Genomic DNA, 18439 nt, shown 5'->3' with positions numbered 1-18439 from the left:
ACACGAATTTATCATTGCAAGTAAGGTGTAAACAAAACAAATAACCACATATGGATTAAACACGTTTGGCTGGCTGGCTGGCTGACACAAGTTGACGAACTAGCATTTCATGTACTCACAGAAATTAAAACACACGAAACGATTTTAAACAATTTATTGGTTTGTAGAAGATTAACCATTTTAACAGTTATTTAATTTGAAATACATTTTCCAAACATCTATGAGGTTGTCAGTTTTACATATTTATCAGTTTTATTTCCATACAGCTCATACCATTACGCCCCTACTGATATCCATTGTATTCATCGCAATAGCTCTTTTATTGTGGTAGACACAAGTCAGACCAAACCGTGAATACAGTTTATGGTATGTACTTACATATCGCTAAAGCTGGCATCCCCTTTTGTGTGATTTTATTGGAAAATAACAACACTCTGATGAAACTCATACCATATACAAACAACACTTATTATGTAACCTCTTTATTTCTGTCGGCTTAGAATTATTTTTTAATGAAAAGGGACATCATTGACTGCGGTTTTCTGAATGACAAACATCGCTAAAACTGATAAAACACCGACACGTTTTGTTTTATCCTGAAACAGGCTGTCAGGTAGGGAGGTACGGTGATGGAGACTGTGAGAATCTATGTCCAGATAATTGTTATGGCGGCAACTGTAATTCTACGACCGGATCTTGTTTGTGTGAGTACTAAAATTAAAAAACTAAATTAAAAGATAACGCATTTTATTGTATTTTCCATTCCATTAAATTCTTAACCTCTACATGAGCTCCTGAATTGCTCAATCTATGACTTTTTTGTGGGTTTGGCTATTCATTTTCTTCGATTGATTGGCGTTCTATATTTCATCTATTGTGCTTTGTTTTGTATCCGATATTTTACTTTTTATGTTGTTCAAAGATCTTTACGTGTGGTTAAAAGTATACTATTTTGCTCATGCGACGTCTATCTAAGAAAACTGTTCCCGTTTTTATACTGGACTGTATAAAAGCTTCTCTATTCTATTTGATTAGATTGTATAAAAGATACACAGATGAATGCCGCTGTTTAATACAAATTTAGAAGAGATATAGTACAGTCAAAGCATGAGCTAAACTTTCTATCATTCAATTGTCCTTCTAGGACTCGTCAGTGAAGCTAAGAGGCTAAATGTTTAATCTATGAGATGACACAAGAACATCCGAAGTGATTGAAATAAGGACCAAAACCTAGAGGTGTCATAGCCCCATTATTCAGTAAATTTGATAAATTTGATATATCTGTTCATTTTAAAAGAACGTCAAGTACACAGGTATATTCTGAATTGTGCCATTATTAGAAGGAATAGAATACATGTTACGATAAACCTCGGAGACGAGTATACCACAAGCATTGTCTCGCAGCTGTATTTTCGTAGATTGTATAAAAGACACAAAACATCATATAATTTCTGTGTTTGAAAATAATCATGACATTTTGCTCAGCTGTAGATATTTTTTTATTTATTAATAACAAAAAGGATATATTTTTCTCGCTTCCGTATTGCGCTCAATTTCGGGACTGCTATATACAAGACCAAATTCGTTTACTTGAATATGAAAAAAAATGCCCACAAATTCGATGCATCTGTTAACAGCCCTAATCACCATTATGAATGACATGACAATCCAGTCTTCATTAAATGGTTTTCTACTTCAAGATATAAGCCCTAGAATGACACGATCACTTTCTCCGCAACAGAAAATATTCCAAGTTTTTACCTTAATCAACGCAACAAGTATGATATGCTATTTGGATCAAATCTAAAACTGTCGGATGACATTTTTCGTTAGTTTGAAGTTTTTAATTTTGATGATCTGTAGTTACGTTATTACCTAATTATCTAATTATTCATTTATTATATATGTTTGGTAATATGTACAGAAATCAAGCAGTACGAATTCGAACTGTACATTCACTTTAATTTGATATGGCTTCATATAGTGCTCATTAACAGTACAACATATATAGTATTACCAAATAAAACACCTTTCGCTTGCATGCTGTGTTCATGGTACATTTCATTCTCTTTCCAGATTGCTTTCCGGGGAATTATGGCATTAACTGCAACAATATTTGTCCCGTGAACTGTGGAGACTCTATTTGTGAGAAGGACACTGGGTTTTGTTTTCGTATGTAATTGACATACATTATACATATATAGAGATTAATCGAAAGCAATGATAAAGACTGTAAAAATAAGTTTGCTGCAACTCGGAATTTGATAAAGAATATAACAGTTTGAACTTTATTCAGTATACATATCTAAAATCTTTGACATTTCACTTTCATGATTTTACTCGTGTGAAAAAACCCTCTTTTGCTGATCTACTTTCATTCTCTCTATCACGGCATGCTTCTTCATCCTATGGCAATTTTTTTTAATGTTTCCACATCTTCTCTCGGCCGTGCTCACTTCTTACCCTATTGCTCGAATTACTTCAGTACCATTTTGCAACTTTTCTCTTCGCAGCTAATGCTGTGACTAATCGGCTACTTATCTCGATCTTTTCCTTCAACGAAACCAACTTTGACAGCTGTCCACCAACTGTATGATAATTTTTTTTCATATCTTGATCGCAATATTTCCAACATACATGTCGTTATTGATTGGATATTCAAGGGCTTGTTTCCATTATCACATTTTTTGCGGAAGAAGTCGTCAGCTAACTTAAAAACTCGTAGCACAGGGTTTAGAATATGAAGGTTGGTGAAATTAATTACGGGGAAGCTTTATGGTCACCATAGCGATCTTATTGAGAAATCTTTTTTTTCTTTTTATGATATATTGAAGCTTGACGTGTTTGATCCTCCTCAGTTGATTTCAAGTCGCCACACCTATATCAAAATTCAGAAAGCATTGCTTTCAAAACTTATAAAATGCGATTTGTTAGTTCAATTTTCTTATCATAACTCTAAAATTTGCAAAGCAATCAGTTATTTGTTCTGACGGAAATGCATTTGTCGATGAAAAGAGCAATTTCATTTGATATCATACTTATTATTACTATAAATCAAAAGAAACAAAGATTATAGCATCTTTCAAAACAAATGTAGAATGACATACATGTAAGTCAAATTATACAATAAACTCTATAATACAGCTCTTTCGCAGTTTTAGAACTCCTCAGTGATTCTTAATGCCTTGATTTGGAAAAACATGGTGACTGAGGAAAATCAAAATTGGTCGAAAGAAAGTCAAAATCTAAAAATAGAACTAGGCGCATAACTATTTCACATAGAGCAGAAGGAGGTCAAGTACTCGGGAACGAAAAGTCTTTCAGTAGTGTCTTCCACTTGCATTATCGAAGAGATGAGCTTCTTCCCACACAAATTTGGAATGATATATAGCTATTTTGCTTGATTTTCAACTATAAACAGGCATAAGAATATCGTTCTTCTTTTCTAGCATTACTGAAATGCCGAAAACAGCTTTGGTTGAATGTATTTTGCATTTTCAGGATGCATTTCCGGTAAGCATAATAATATATATAAAGAGGACTGTCCTGTGAATTGTAAGGATACTCTTAACTCATGAATCTTTAACCCTGGATTATTCAAATATGAGTTTGTGTTAAGCTTATGCACTCATGTCAGTATTTTGTATTTTCAGGATGCGTTTCCAGAAAACATGGTACCACATGTGAAGATGACTGTCCTGTGAATTGTAAGGATACCTGTGGACAGGATACAGGGAATTGTAATGGTAAACTATATGTTTAATTTGTTTATTTCCTGAACTACTATATAAATTAATCTGGATAAAAGTATGCATGTTTTAACAACAAAGCGAAGTTGATGCATTATTGGTATTTCTAACATTCAACAGAATCAAATTCGTTTTGAACTTAATATTAAATAGATATATTTCGGCAACTGACAACACCAGGCTCAGAGAGATAATGATTACGATCGTTTTAATAAACTCATTGGAAAATATTTGTTTCCTTTTCCGATATTAAGTAAGACATGTCTGATGTTAGTTTGTTTGGTGATTCCGTCATTAATTTGTTTTATTCTCATTTGAGAACGTGACACATCATTATTAGATTAACAAAAATTTACATGGCAAGTATCGTCGATTGAGCAGTAGGCGCTTCCCTTTTTCCAATATCTGGTCTTGTTCACTTTGAACTCATGAATCTCCATGCAAATCTGTTTCGTGCATATTTAACCATAGGTTATTCGAATATGAGTTTGAGTTAAACTCATGCACTCATATCAGTATTTTGTATTTTCAGAATGCGTTTCCAGAAAACATGGTACTACATGTGAAGATGACTGCCCTGTGAATTGTACGGATACATGTGAACAGGATACGGGGAATTGTAATGGTAAATTATTAATTTTATTTGTGGATTTCCTGAACTGAGAATATTTGGGTTTATTTAATGTACATATGTTTGATATGGCATTAAACAATGAAACCTTATTTCAAACTCGGAATCGATGGAAACCACAGCAGAATAAAGCAGGACGTTGCGGAAGCGGAAATAAGCCTTGCTTTATCAAATTGATCTGGATAAAAGTAAGCATGTTTTAACAACAAAGCGAAGCTGATGCATTATTGGTATTTCAACCATGAAATTAATTTTTAACTTAATATCAAATAGATATATTTCGTCAACTGACAACACCAGGTTCAGAGAGATAATGATTACGATCGTTTTAATAAACTCATTGGAAAATATTTGTTCCCTTTTCCGATATCAAGTAAGACATGTCTGGTGTTAGTTTGTTTAGTGATTCCGTTATTAATTTGTTTTATTCTCATTTGAGAACGTGACACATCATTATTGGATTAACAAAAATTTACATGGCGAGTATCGTCGATTGAGCAATAGGTGCTACCCCTTCCCCAATATCTGGTCTTCTTCACTTTGAACTCATGAATCTCCATGCAAATCTGTTTCGTGCACATTTAACCCTAGGTTATTCGAAGATGAGTTTGAGTTAAGCTTATGCACTAATGTCAGTATTTTGTATTTTCAGAATTCCCCAATATCTGGTCTTGTTCACTTTGAACTCATGAATCTCCATGCAAATCTGTTTTGTGCATATTTAACCCTAGGTTATTCGAAGATGAGTTTGAGTTAAGCTTATGCACTAATGTCAGTATTTTGTATTTTCAGAATGCGTTTCCGGAAAACATGGCACTAAATGTGAAGATGACTGTCCTGTGAATTGTAAGGATACCTGTGGACAGGATAGGGGAAATTGTAATGGTAAACTATATATTTAATTTGTTGATTTCGTGAACTGAGAATATTTGTTCCCTTTTCCGATATTAAGTAAGAAATGTCTGGAGTTAGTTATTATGTCTGGTTGTTCCGTTTCTATATATGTTCCTTGTTTTCATTTTGGAACACTCCTTATTTGAACGGACCAAAACTTGCATGGCGAATAGCGTCGATTAAGCAGGGGTCGCTTCCTCTTCCGGAATACCTGGTCTTGTTCACTTTAAACACATGTCAGTATTTCCTCCGGTGTTTTCCAGTCTGTCTGAATCATCAATATTATGTCTTATGGAAACGGACATCCTTCGTTCGTATACATACATATTTTCAATATCTCAGTAAACACCACTCAATCAAAGAAACAATAAAATGAAGAAAAAAAAGACCTCACATCTTTATCAGAAAATATATAACATCTATAAAAACATTTAATTTACTCTACATGTTTCAGATATTAGATTCTTCATTAATCTGATGCGATTGCACTTTTTGAAGTCTTCTTGAAAATATGAGAATAAATTTTGACAAATTTGTTTAGTTAATTGTAATACAAGGTAGTGATTAAAGGAACGTTGTTACTCTATCTAGGTTACTAAATTGAATAGGAAATAGTTCATGGAATGTATTTCATATTATCAGAATGCATTTCTGGAAAACGTGGTACTACATGTGAAGATGACTGTCCTGTGAATTGTCAAGATACATGTGAGCAGGATACAGGCAATTGTAGTGGTAAGTTAAATTTCTTTTTGTTGATTCGCTGAATAAAGCTTCGTCGTTTAAAAAAGCGTAATAGCTCTTTGACAGGATAAGAACATCTTACCTCGAACTCTTCAAATAGAACTGGATGGTTAATTGTGAACAAAACAAAATTTTACACAGAGAGTTTTCGAAACGTACATGAATAACAGGACATGATCTTCTGTAAGCGCAGGTTAGCATCAATTACATTAAAGTAACCCATACATTTAATTATTGTTTTCATTCAATTCATAGTAACACTGTTTAAACATGCACATGTACTTGTTTTTTTGGTTTTTTTTTTTTTTTTTTAATTTTCAGATATATAAAAATTATCAAATTTATTTAATTATTGGGTTGTTACACACCCCAGTCTGGATTTTGACTATTCTTTCGATCACTGGATTTTCCTCAGTTGCCTGATATTTAAGCTCTTAACATCAGTCGAGACTTAGGGGGACGAAACAACAGTTTACGACTCTGTTGTTACTTATTCGAATCCATATCAAATGACAATGGTTCGGGAATTCAGTTTCCTATATGGCCTTTACCATTAAAGAAGCTGTATCTTAATCTACCTTTTAAACAGTTTTATTCACTTTCATATATAAAATCTGTGCATGTTTATTGTACATTTTTACATTGTATTTGAATTATTACGTCACAAATTTGTAGCTTTCGTGGCGTCGCCTCAAGAAATCTTCCTCCAATCAAATCATAAGTACGGCAGGTAAACCCTTAAAGTTTCATCTATCTATTTTATGATTTCTTCTCTTTTTTTAGTGTAAGCGTAAGCTTGTTCTGTTCTCCAACGGAGACATCAAACCTATGTTTTAAACGATCATACCACGAATATCCATTTAACAAAGAGCATATTCTGGAATTACTGAACACATCCATATTTGTATTACAAATACAATTACTTTGGATGGCGATTTAAGATTCACTACAAGGTGATTTAAAGGATTACTAATATTTTTTTATCTCAATGACATAAACAGAAAATGGTTACTGTAATGGAAACGGACCTTCATCATTTTAAGAAATCTATATTATGTACACATGTAACCTGGATCTAGCACTACTGATATAAGAATGGCACAAACACCAAATATGCAATATTTACAAGGCTTTATTACACTATGTATACCCGTATATATATATTAACACATCTCCCAGATACATATCACTCAGAATACCACTCCCATAACCAAGCACACTCTTAAAATTATTTTATCATTATTTACAATATCCTATGTTAATTGCCTATCACCGCAAATAGCGTACTGATATCCACAAAGTAACTCAGTAGTCATTCACATAACGCCCAGCACAGAAATGTTCACAAATGTTCTCTAAATCCTTCCCATTGACGATGGCTGCTCCAGTCGCAATACTCCACGATACAGAAATATGGTGATCTGCTCAGACACAAACAGTATAAGTCATCTATGAAACCGCTTGCCCTCATAGGACATCCATCAACAGTCAACAGACCATCTGTCCACACAGGACACCAGGAGTTACATGGTTGTCAACATATATAATAATTCATACAGTTGTCCACACAGGAACGCATACGGCAGTAGACCTGCCCGCACAGGACTGCGTTCACTAACTACTTCGCCCGCAAAGGACTGTATAAATGACCGTCTTGCCCAAAAAAGGAGTCAAGACTAAACAAAATGTGTATTATATTCTCAGATAGAATTGTACTTATCGGTACGCACTTTATATACATGTACATTGATATGCAACAAATGCAAAACACAAACTGTATTTGGGGCATTTCAACACAAACACGCTCAAACGACAATTCCACCGCTTCGCTTGCTCACGTGTATTTCGCAACTTCCTCCCTACTAACGTTCACATTATGAACCCGTATCCTGTGTATCATTATTATGATATATACAATAAATTATCATAATGAAAATACAAAGGTAAGAAAACGTCGGAATCATAAAATAAAATAGATGTACAGCGTTACCAAGATATTATCCACAGGATATGTGTTTATATATAATTATATACCATTAAATGACAACACCAGAAGTACTATTCTCACCTTCACGAGCTGTGATTTGTTTTTTATGTTTAATTGATAGTTTGTTTTAGCGATTTTAATGACCAGAGTTTGCACACCTTGGTAATAATAAGTGAAACTTACGTATGTATGTTCCTCGGGTTGCATTTTTTCATCGCGATGATTTGGTAATGAGAAAATCGTTAAGTATCAAAAACACTTAGTTTGAAATAATGACATAGATACATGTACATAGACATTTTCTTTCCCAATAAAATTGCAAATAAGCTCAAAATAATAAGTCAACACTGACATAAATGTACAAAGAGCATCACATTTTCAGGATGTATATGTTTGTCCAATTTCCATGAAATTAACGACAGTTTAAGCATTGACGTAAACAAATGATATATAGATCAAAACGATGATAAAATGATTATAAACTTTAATGAGTTCGGCAAGTTTTGTTTTCCTTTAAAACTGTCTCATTTATTTCAAAATAGAGCCTGATTCAAAAGTTGAGCTTAAGAATTGGACACTACATTGTACAAGATTCCCGTTTATCTTACACAATGAATCACACACATTAACATTTTTTTCTATGGCAATAAAGGAAAAAAACAATGGTATCCACTCAGAGCGAAATGTTCACTTGATATATTATAATCAGGCATGTCATGTACAACAAATAATATGTTGTTATAGATAAACCTCATATTTAACAAATACATGCAAGATTTGCCCATATGGAATCACACAAACGCGTTAATGAACCGTATATCAAATGTGTTTGCATAGACATGTTAAAATCGATATACTCGTTTAAATTATGTAAATATCTATATATGTGCAGGCTGCATAGGAGGATTTTTCGGGACGTACTGTATGGAAAATTGTAGCAGCAATTGTTCCGAATGTGAACAGGAAAGCGGAGTATGCACGAGTAAGTCAACTGGTAACACAATTGAACGAAATATGATGAATGTCATTTATATGTTATCGACAAATATAAAACTTAATGTCCGTTAAAATGAAGAATGATGTGAAATACTGCATTAATATTGATCTTTCATCTAATAGATTATTTGATCCTTGGCTTGTTTTGTTTTCAATAGAATGCATGACGGGTTTGTACGGAATGAATTGTAACATGTCATGTGGTCACTGCAGCATTTGTGAACAAAACTCTGGTGTGTGTGTGACTTGTGATCCTGGATACGAAGGAATTTACTGTGAAACAAGTAATTACTTTTTTATGAACCACCGAAAAAAATAATCTTCCCATAGTTCATTTTGTTGGATATACACAGTAAATACGACTATTATCTTCACTTTCGATTTGATAAATTTGCTCAAGGTTGCTTTTTCTTACATTGCAAAGCTTAAGTCTTCGTACTTTTCTTATTCAGATCATGTTATTGAATTACTGTATATAAATGCCTATACATTTGTCCAGAGCAAGCCGAAGTGTCGGATAATCCTACGCCATCGACTAACGCAGGGTCGATAGCCGGGCCTATAGCAGGGGTACTTGCTATCCTTGTCATCGCCGTAGTTATAGCAATATATATCAGAAGGTGTGTACCATGGGAAAAATCAATCTGAGACTCGGTCATTGCCAATGCCCTTTTATTAGTGTTTGATAATAACAATCATTTGTGCTGGTAAATCATGACTTTATTGATGAATGAATAGTTAAATTATTTGATACTAAATGCATACCTGTATATGAAATATTTTAGTGATAGATTTAACAAAATAACATTGTAAGGTTAAGAACTTTTTTGTGAGAAAGGAACATTTGGTTTGTTAATTGCTAGTTTTATCGCGCTGTGGATCAAAACTTGGTCAAATTATTTTCCATATAAAAGCTATGACTGCTCTGTGTGATCCGTGGTCGCAGCTTTATGGAAAAAAAACGCCTCCGATCTTGATCTGCGATTGAAAAGTCCGACACTTTTCTGGCATATCTTACGCCTTTTTTTTTTTTTTTTTTCATTGTAGAGTTATCTATACAATTTCACATAGATTAAAATTCAAGTATAGACTATTTGTCCTTAGCATGCGTTTCGTTTATGCTCTTCATTTATAAAGATCGATAGGCTCCTTGATCATACAATATTTTTTCCATAGACGTCGACAGAATGCTGGTAAACAAGACACCTTTGATGATATCGGACGTTCCAACAAGCTTCACAGGAAAGGCCAGAGCAAACCGTTAGAAACAGAAAATTCTCGTAGCGAACCTGTGGTGCCCCCCGAGCATAATGTGTACAGCAACGTCCTCCTAGGTGATCATTCATTTAATACATTTTATCGTGTATTTGTCATACGATGATCTCTCGAAGTATAAAGTTGAAATAGCACTTTGCTTCAAAATTATCTGAATGTTCAATTTGCCTGCAACAGATTTCAATGAAGATCCAGATTATCCAACCAAAGGTACCGGAAACGTGTATGTGAATGCGGAGCAGGTAGCCAGTGCCTCTCGCTCTGGCGATAGCGTTTACTATAATTCCGGCCCTGTTGGATTTCCCGTTTCCACGCTCAAATCTTTAGTACACACAAAGATGCAAAATAAGGCTAAGGCGTTCGAGAATGAGTTCAAGGTGCAGTATATTTTTTATGTGAATGAATGAATCATCTTGAAATTTATATGACAACTTTAAAGTTTAATACGATAACGTAATCGATAACTTTCAATGAAATGGAACTTGTTCTTGGAAAGATGTTTTCCGATTAATGCTGCTTTTCGTTTTAAAAGCACATACTGCACATCTATTCATAATTTTATTTTTGATATAGTCAATACCATATGGAGCTTTACATGAACATAAGATTGGAATGCTTCCACAAAACAAAACCAAAAATCGATTTAAGACCACGTTTCCCTGTAAGTATAGCCTTTGTCCTTCTGTTGATAAATTAGTTTTCTATTATTGTCACAGATACGGTGATTACACCGATTACATTGTACTTTATGTGGTTATTATTTAAGTACTACAGGTGACCGATTATGACATTGTAGGTGTTTGCGGTTATTACTTAGGTACTTGGGTGTTCGAAAAAATAACAATGCAATATGTTTCAAATGTGGAGCTATCTACAAGATATCATTAATATGCAAAATTACAATATCAATCGAAAAATTCAATGGAAAAACATTTTGATTGTATTAAAATAAGCTTTGATTTCTTTTATGATTTGGCATTAGTAAAATAAATACAGAGATATTATTTCAATCGGGATTCTATTCTTGAAATTATGAGGAATATCTGAATGTCTTAATTCGGATGTTTGTACTAATTCTTGAATCGTTATGATTATATCAATGGAAAAGGTACTCCGAAAATATTGCTTGTGTTTAGACGTATGCGACGTATTAAAGAATATGTTGATTCTGTTTTACAATGTTTTCAATGATGTTAGGATGTGGTTTCATGGAACATTTTAATCTTATTTTACAGATGATCACTCTCGTGTTATTCTTGACAAAGTTCGGAATGATCCGCACTCGGACTACATCAATGCTAACTACATCGATGTAAGTAGAGCCAACAGTAAAGAGCTCTGTATCAAAATCCATATTATATAAAGATATAATTCTTACATTTCAAAGTTTATGACCTGGAATGTTTTTCGATTTTCTCAATTGAGGAATACCTTAGCAACCATGGATGTGATAAATATGACATTAAACCAGATGATAATTCATATCCATATATATTTTACAGAGTGTTACAAAAACGGCAGCATACATCGCAACACAAGGTAAAATTTGGTTTTTATACAATTAGAAATATACCACATTAGTGCATACGTGCTTTCGGCTTTAATCATGCTATATAACTATTGCTTAATTCGAGGTAAGTTGATTACGAGACGATATATCATGATACGATCAATAATTTACTAAAGACCCACACTGGTGACTTCCACCTTCAACACAAATAAGGTATATATGCCGTCTGTCCTTGACAGGAACGAAATTATACAGCTGTTTTGTCCTTAATGGATATTTTACCGATCTTAAGCACATATTTATATAAAATAAAAAAACCTCTTCAAATATAGAAGAAAAGGTGATGGTATGTTTTTAAATGAGAAAATAAAAAATATATGTGTAGAATGAACGCTTCCGCATATAAGAATATGAACATTTTACTTAGGGTCACGCCAAACCACTATAAGTTGATGTCCACCATTACAATGTAATTTGAATTAGAACAGACTTGGTAAAATATTAGAGATTATTTTTAAAATGGTGATGACTTAACCTTTAGTAGAGCTATGGAATTTCAGTGATGGTAGGCCAGCAACATAACACTTTTCATTAAATCATAATAGTGTCTGGAATAAAGTATATCAGCAACTATCATTATTAAGACTTCGGTTTGTGTTTGAATGATATATGTGGGTTTTAGGGAAATGGGATATTTTTGTATGAAGTTCTTACACTCACCAAAACAAATTTTCTTGAAGCTTGAAGTATTTTTCTTTCTTAGTAATAAATAAATAGTAAATAAATGATAAAGTAAATATACAGCTTATAGGGTAAAATTGTCAGACCAATACTTTAATCGTCTTGGTTTCATAAGAAAATCGGTTGGACACTCACCATACTTAAGCAAATTCATCCATATTGATATTATTTAGGTCCAAGGACTGGGACCGTCAATGACTTCTGGCGTATGATTTGGCAACTGAAGTCGGACAAAATTGTTATGCTAACAAATGTGGTGGAAGAAGGAAGGGTATGTCACATATATACTTTATTTTTACATAAATAAACAATTAAATTGTTTAGTAATATAATGCGATTTTTGTTTTTAACGGATGGCGAATTTGAACAGCCCACTTCAGTTGCACTGTAATCAGGTTCTGAAATTCGTCATTGTAGCCAAAGTGCGATAAATACTGGCCAGATGAAGGAGAGCCATTAGCAACTCCACATTTCAACATCATCCTAGACAGGGAACGAACTTATGCTTTTTATGTCCTTCGGGATCTTACAGTCACAGAAAAGAAGGTACATGTTATACTGCTCTCTCTCTCTCTCTCTCTCTCTCTCTCTCTCTCTCTCTCTCTCTCTCTCTCTCTCTCTCTCATTTCATGTTTTACTTTAATTCTTACTTCCATATTACTTATCCCATTATCCTATTCAGACAAAATCTGAGCGACAAATACACCAGTTCCATTACACCACATGGCCTGACCACGGGACTCCAGACTCAAACGAACTCGTCGTCTTCCACCGTCGCGTGAAGCACTATCCAAGCGCCCTCCCAGGAAAGATGGTTATTCATTGCAGGTATGTTAGGTATCCATTTCCATCGAAACCGCACGCCTTAATTATTATCTATCACCAAACACTGTCATCACCAAACCAACCCATCACTCCCGTCGTGGTAGGGAGTTCATCATGATTATCTTTTGTTTTCAACTGTAATTATACGACTGATGAATATATCTATGTTGAAGTTGTTTGATTTACAAAGCACAGTTCATCATTTTGCATCGACAATGTAATACATAAATGACCCTTTCTATACGTGTTTCGACACTGTTTATTAATTATTCAAATACTAACCAGCGTAAATCGATAGACATTAATGAACTTTTTGCAGTGCTGGTATTGGTAGAACCGGAACATTCATAGCCCTCGATGCTCTGCTGGACTACGGAAAGGAGTTCGAACAAGTTGACGTTTTACAATACATCAAAACTATGCGAAAGGATAGAATGAACATGGTTCAAACAAACGTAAGTTAAGTTATATGAACTGGAAAAACATTTTTTGTTTCCTGCTTCCCGTGCTCATTTGAGAATGTGACATAACTTACATGTATTGACCAATATTTACAAGGCGATAGTCCTCGATGAAGTAGAAGACACTTACTTTTCCAGAACACATGGTCTTACCCGCCTTGCTCTTTTCCAGGAATCTCCATAAGTTACTCTAATATTTTTTCTGTATTTCGTTGTTGTTGTTTTTTCCCATAAATCTTGAGTTTAATATGTATATAAAAATATACATTAACATATTTTCAGACTGATTGATCGTTTATAAATGTTTTAAAGTATTGATGTTAAAAAGAACGTAAATAAACCTTACTTGTGCAGGAGCAATACATAGCTATACACCAGCTCCTTGCTGAAGCCTTCGACTTGCCGGACACGCTTATTCCCAGAATGACGTACAACACAACTCTTAACACTCTCTCCAATGGCGGCCCAACCAACCAAACAAAGCTCAGAAAGGAGTATCAGGTGCTGACGTAATTTTTGTACGGATGGTTCAAGATGACATTTGTTTATTTAAAATATTTTCTGCTAAGATGATCATTCTTTTCTATGTTACACCCATAAGGGTTTTTTTTATTCTCGCTTCATATGAATAAAAAAGCCATCTTAATTATATTGATATAGGAGGTAATTTTGTTTTTAGCATATTTTCTAATACAAACGTATTGCATGTTGGATTTATATAATTAAGAAGATATATCTGCAATATTCATACTTTTGAAAATGTCATGGTGTCTTAAATGTTCGGTGTATTGTTGATGTTTCCACATTAAACCGGTCGTAATGCATAAAGTACTTTGATGACAAATATCAAGTATTTCATATTTTGTGAATCTTTGAATATCGCAATGCTCCCTTTTCACAAAAAGTACCAAGATATAAATTGATATTCTACGTTACACATTGTTTCTGTTCCTTGTCTGAACATTGTAGTATGTATAAGGAATTTTGATATCTCAAATATGTTTTTCATTAAGCAAATACAACCCTTGAAACCACACTATGGGGAAACTGAATGCAAAGCTGCTTTACTACCGAACAACAAGATGAAGAACAAAATCTCAACTGTCCTAGCAGGTACGTTACTAACATTTCCGATTTCCAAGAATGGCACCGTACATGTATCTGTTCTGCTGGATAGGTCATTGGCTTATTATCATGAATATTACCTGTACGAATCTGCCCGAGATGGTAAATTACCATAATTTAGCAAATATCATCCTTCATATTATGTATGTCCTGGATGTTACGTAAGATACCTATATCCATATTTCATCCTTCGTTAGACACAACAAATCAATGTTTAATTTATGTAGCAAACATGGCTTCATTAACATGATACCTACCCCAGCGAGCTTGGTCAAAAGCCCTAGATTCGTATTACAAAATGTATTTTAAGTTGCTTTATGTAGCAAGAAAAGCAATGTGCGTGAAGTACTTTATTCCTCTGTCTAGCGGACAAATTTAGGGCGTACCTACGATCACAAGCAAACGGCAGGACGGATTATATCAATGCTGTAGTGGTGCCAGTAAGTACATTTCACGTTTTATCTGTCTGTCTGTCTGTCTGTCTGTCTGTCTGTCTGTATCTAGTTGACAGCATATCTGTTATTCTATCGGCAAAGATTGGGTGTCATTCCATTAATAACTGTAATGTAAATTTGAAATTACTTACTTCAAGTTGGTGTACATATACCCAAATGGATTTTTTCCATTTAGCTGCAAAAATGTGTACATATACCCAAATGGATTTTTTTCCATTTAGCCGCAAAAATGAACTTTAAATATCAAAAATAATTTATGAACCGTGAGTTTTAAGCATAATTCGGCAGATTTTTATGAACAGTTTTGCAAAAATATCGATATTCAAATTTTAATGTAAACAGTGATGTATAATTATATGTTCCACTTATCTAGTCCTACACGTCACAGACTGGGTATATCGTCACTCAGACTCCTACGGAAGACACCGTGGTGGATGTGTTGACAATGATAATGGACCATGACTGTACAACTATTGTCATCATAGATACTGACACAATTGTAAGTATATTTATGAGGCGTTACAAATTGATTACTTGAGTAAACATATTACTACCATGTTCCTGATACATTTTGTGAAAATAATGGGGATTTTTTTCAATTAAAGAAATTAATGTTCAAACAAGTAATGATCACATCGCATGAAATTCTACGTTGAGTCAATACAACACATAGATTGACGTGTTCAATTTTTTTATCAGTGACATACGACAAAACAGCAATGTCTGTTAGACAACAAGTCGTCAGTTATACAACACAAATGTTATTCGTTAGATAGTTACTTTTAACACAGTTTTAAATCCGGTTACATATGAATTGATGTAGAAATATTTTGGGTGTCCTTTTCTTTTCTAGTATGTATGTGTTTCCTACATATTCCTACCATTATCATATGTTTTTTACTTTTGCTTAATTCATCGCCCGCCAATGATTATTGCTTTGCTATATTCATTCATAATGAAACCGTATTTCAATAGAATATGATTTTATAGGTCTGGCTTCCTGAACAGGGTAAGGACAAATCCATTGGGGAATTTACGCTGGAACACAAAGGGAATTCTTCAACAGTTACTGATGTTGATTTGATTGAAATTTCAATTGAAAATGAGGTAAAGTTTATTGAAAATATAAATACAGGAAATAATATGATATTAATTACTGTTTGATTTATGCTTTCTATTTAAATTCATTCCTATCGGGATATTGTCGTTAATTTTTGTAAGCGTGTACTAGGTGGAATCATGTAGAAGTAGAAGCTGATATCAGTTCTCGTTCAAGGGTTAAACTCGTCGGTATTGTTTTTAGATGAAAGGATTCCATGTCAAAGTCCGAGTGTTTCATCTAACTGGTTGGGAACAAGAGTCCTCAGTCCCTCAAGATTCGTCAGCCCTACTTCAGCTACTTGAACTTGTGGACAGTAGACGTAAATCGGACAACACGAAGACGACAGCTGTCATGTGTCGGTACGTTAGCTTCCGATATTGTATACCCATTTCTGAAATAGTAATATCAGAGGACCATTTGTCATCATGGCAATCTGACAGTTTATCTGAAAATAAATCATATTTGCTGTTATTAAGTGTGAAAGTATATATTTGTGAAAGAACAAGGAAAGAACAAGGAAACATCCATTTCTGCCAAGCGCCCCGACACGAATCACACCCACGTCTTTATGCCAAAGAAGCATGCTTCGTCAGTGGAGTAACAGAGACAGTAAGCAACTCTAAGTAAAAGTCACACCGACCGGTCTTTTTACATATTTTTATAACAATAGAATATAAACTGAGTTGATATTGGATAAAGGATAAACTTTACCTTTTTTATTAGTTGCTTTGATTCCATTTCGTGTTAATGTGAATATATTTGATGTTTCAGTGACGGCTTTTCACAGAGCGGTTTGTTCTGTTGTATCAGCAATGCTAGAGATCAAATGAAAGGCGATGACGAAGTAGACATTTTTCAGATAACTCGACAGCTGCAAGTGCGACGCCCGGAATTTATAGTCAATTTTGTAAGTATACTTCATCGATATATTTTGATTAATTATGGACAAAATCGAAGTGTATAGTAAAATCTATATGCACATTATGTCAATTGAAAGTCAGACTTTTGTTCGATGTTAAGGTTGCACCTCATGTTTCATATGTGCATGCGTGCGTGCGTAAGCACGTCGTCCATCCATCTGCTGTATACGGCTTACAAGTTGAGAGTTCCTATTGAAATCTAGAAAACCAAAAAAAAAAGGTACATGCTTAAATGCATGAATACGATGTTACCAATTAAGGAGACATAATATTTTATTTTCATGATTTTATATCTTGTAAACTGTCATTGTAGGACCAATACCAGTTCTGCTACAATATGATCAAGGAGTATCTGGACACCACCGACGTTTACATGAATTGAGCAGGATTTCATAGACTCCACACCCATGTATATAATGATTACCTAGCTATCTCTAAGGTTTACATAAACCGACGTGTACATGAATTGAACAGGATTTTATAGACTCCGCGGCGTGGTTAAAACTGACCAAGGCCCCACATATGTAAATATATATATACTGACCAGGAATTACCGTGATACCATACACGTCACTAACTTGACCAGATTCCGCACACGGGTTTATAAAATCATCAATAAATCAACGTTTACACAAATTGACCATTGATTACTTAGATATTATTATCTAGAGACCAGAGACACGTGTATTCACTGATCAAAAAATACCTGGACATCACAGACGTATATATTACTGATCAATGAACACTTAGACACTACACACGTATGTATGAACTGATACATAATAATCCGGACATCGCAGTTTGTATATGCATTGATCAGTGATTGCCTGGACAACCAAGATTTGCCTGTGAACAGTTTATCAGTGATGGCGCTAATCAAAATTACCCTTCATAAAGTAAACAGCAAAATGGGTATGACAGAATGTTTGCATTTCAAAAAATTGTGCACTCGTGTGTATATATTGACTCTCTCTCCAATGTTTTTTGCTTGTTTTATTAAAATGCACTGAAAGAAATATGAAAC

The 18439-nt window shown here is 34.0% G+C and overlaps 1 protein-coding gene across 1 annotated transcript in view; it reads left to right on the top strand.

Annotated features, from left to right (window-relative positions):
* The window catches only part of LOC132551803 (receptor-type tyrosine-protein phosphatase kappa-like), a 28802-nt gene extending 11005 nt beyond the window's left edge, over positions 1 to 17797 (top strand). The window contains exons 4-29 of the mRNA XM_060215947.1: positions 606 to 704; positions 2077 to 2172; positions 3654 to 3746; positions 4282 to 4374; positions 5173 to 5265; positions 5917 to 6009; positions 8898 to 8987; positions 9160 to 9285; positions 9501 to 9621; positions 10178 to 10335; positions 10466 to 10653; positions 10850 to 10937; positions 11512 to 11588; positions 11779 to 11815; positions 12701 to 12798; positions 12945 to 13073; positions 13210 to 13355; positions 13672 to 13807; positions 14168 to 14314; positions 14827 to 14926; positions 15305 to 15378; positions 15767 to 15892; positions 16384 to 16500; positions 16697 to 16854; positions 17267 to 17402; positions 17729 to 17797. Of these exons, the coding sequence (XP_060071930.1) occupies positions 606 to 704; positions 2077 to 2172; positions 3654 to 3746; positions 4282 to 4374; positions 5173 to 5265; positions 5917 to 6009; positions 8898 to 8987; positions 9160 to 9285; positions 9501 to 9621; positions 10178 to 10335; positions 10466 to 10653; positions 10850 to 10937; positions 11512 to 11588; positions 11779 to 11815; positions 12701 to 12798; positions 12945 to 13073; positions 13210 to 13355; positions 13672 to 13807; positions 14168 to 14314; positions 14827 to 14926; positions 15305 to 15378; positions 15767 to 15892; positions 16384 to 16500; positions 16697 to 16854; positions 17267 to 17402; positions 17729 to 17797 (2888 nt within the window). The remainder of the gene's footprint in view (positions 1 to 605; positions 705 to 2076; positions 2173 to 3653; positions 3747 to 4281; positions 4375 to 5172; positions 5266 to 5916; positions 6010 to 8897; positions 8988 to 9159; positions 9286 to 9500; positions 9622 to 10177; positions 10336 to 10465; positions 10654 to 10849; positions 10938 to 11511; positions 11589 to 11778; positions 11816 to 12700; positions 12799 to 12944; positions 13074 to 13209; positions 13356 to 13671; positions 13808 to 14167; positions 14315 to 14826; positions 14927 to 15304; positions 15379 to 15766; positions 15893 to 16383; positions 16501 to 16696; positions 16855 to 17266; positions 17403 to 17728) is intronic.
* The last annotated feature ends 642 nt before the right edge of the window (positions 17798 to 18439 follow it).

This window comes from Ylistrum balloti, unplaced genomic scaffold (genome assembly GCF_031769215.1).
Source record: "Ylistrum balloti isolate Yb309-2 unplaced genomic scaffold, AGI_CSIRO_Ybal_v1 Utg370216, whole genome shotgun sequence".
Lineage (NCBI taxonomy): Eukaryota > Metazoa > Mollusca > Bivalvia > Pectinida > Pectinidae > Ylistrum > Ylistrum balloti.
The sequence above is the reverse complement of the archived record's forward strand: the minus strand, read 5'-3'. Positions and strand labels throughout refer to the sequence as shown.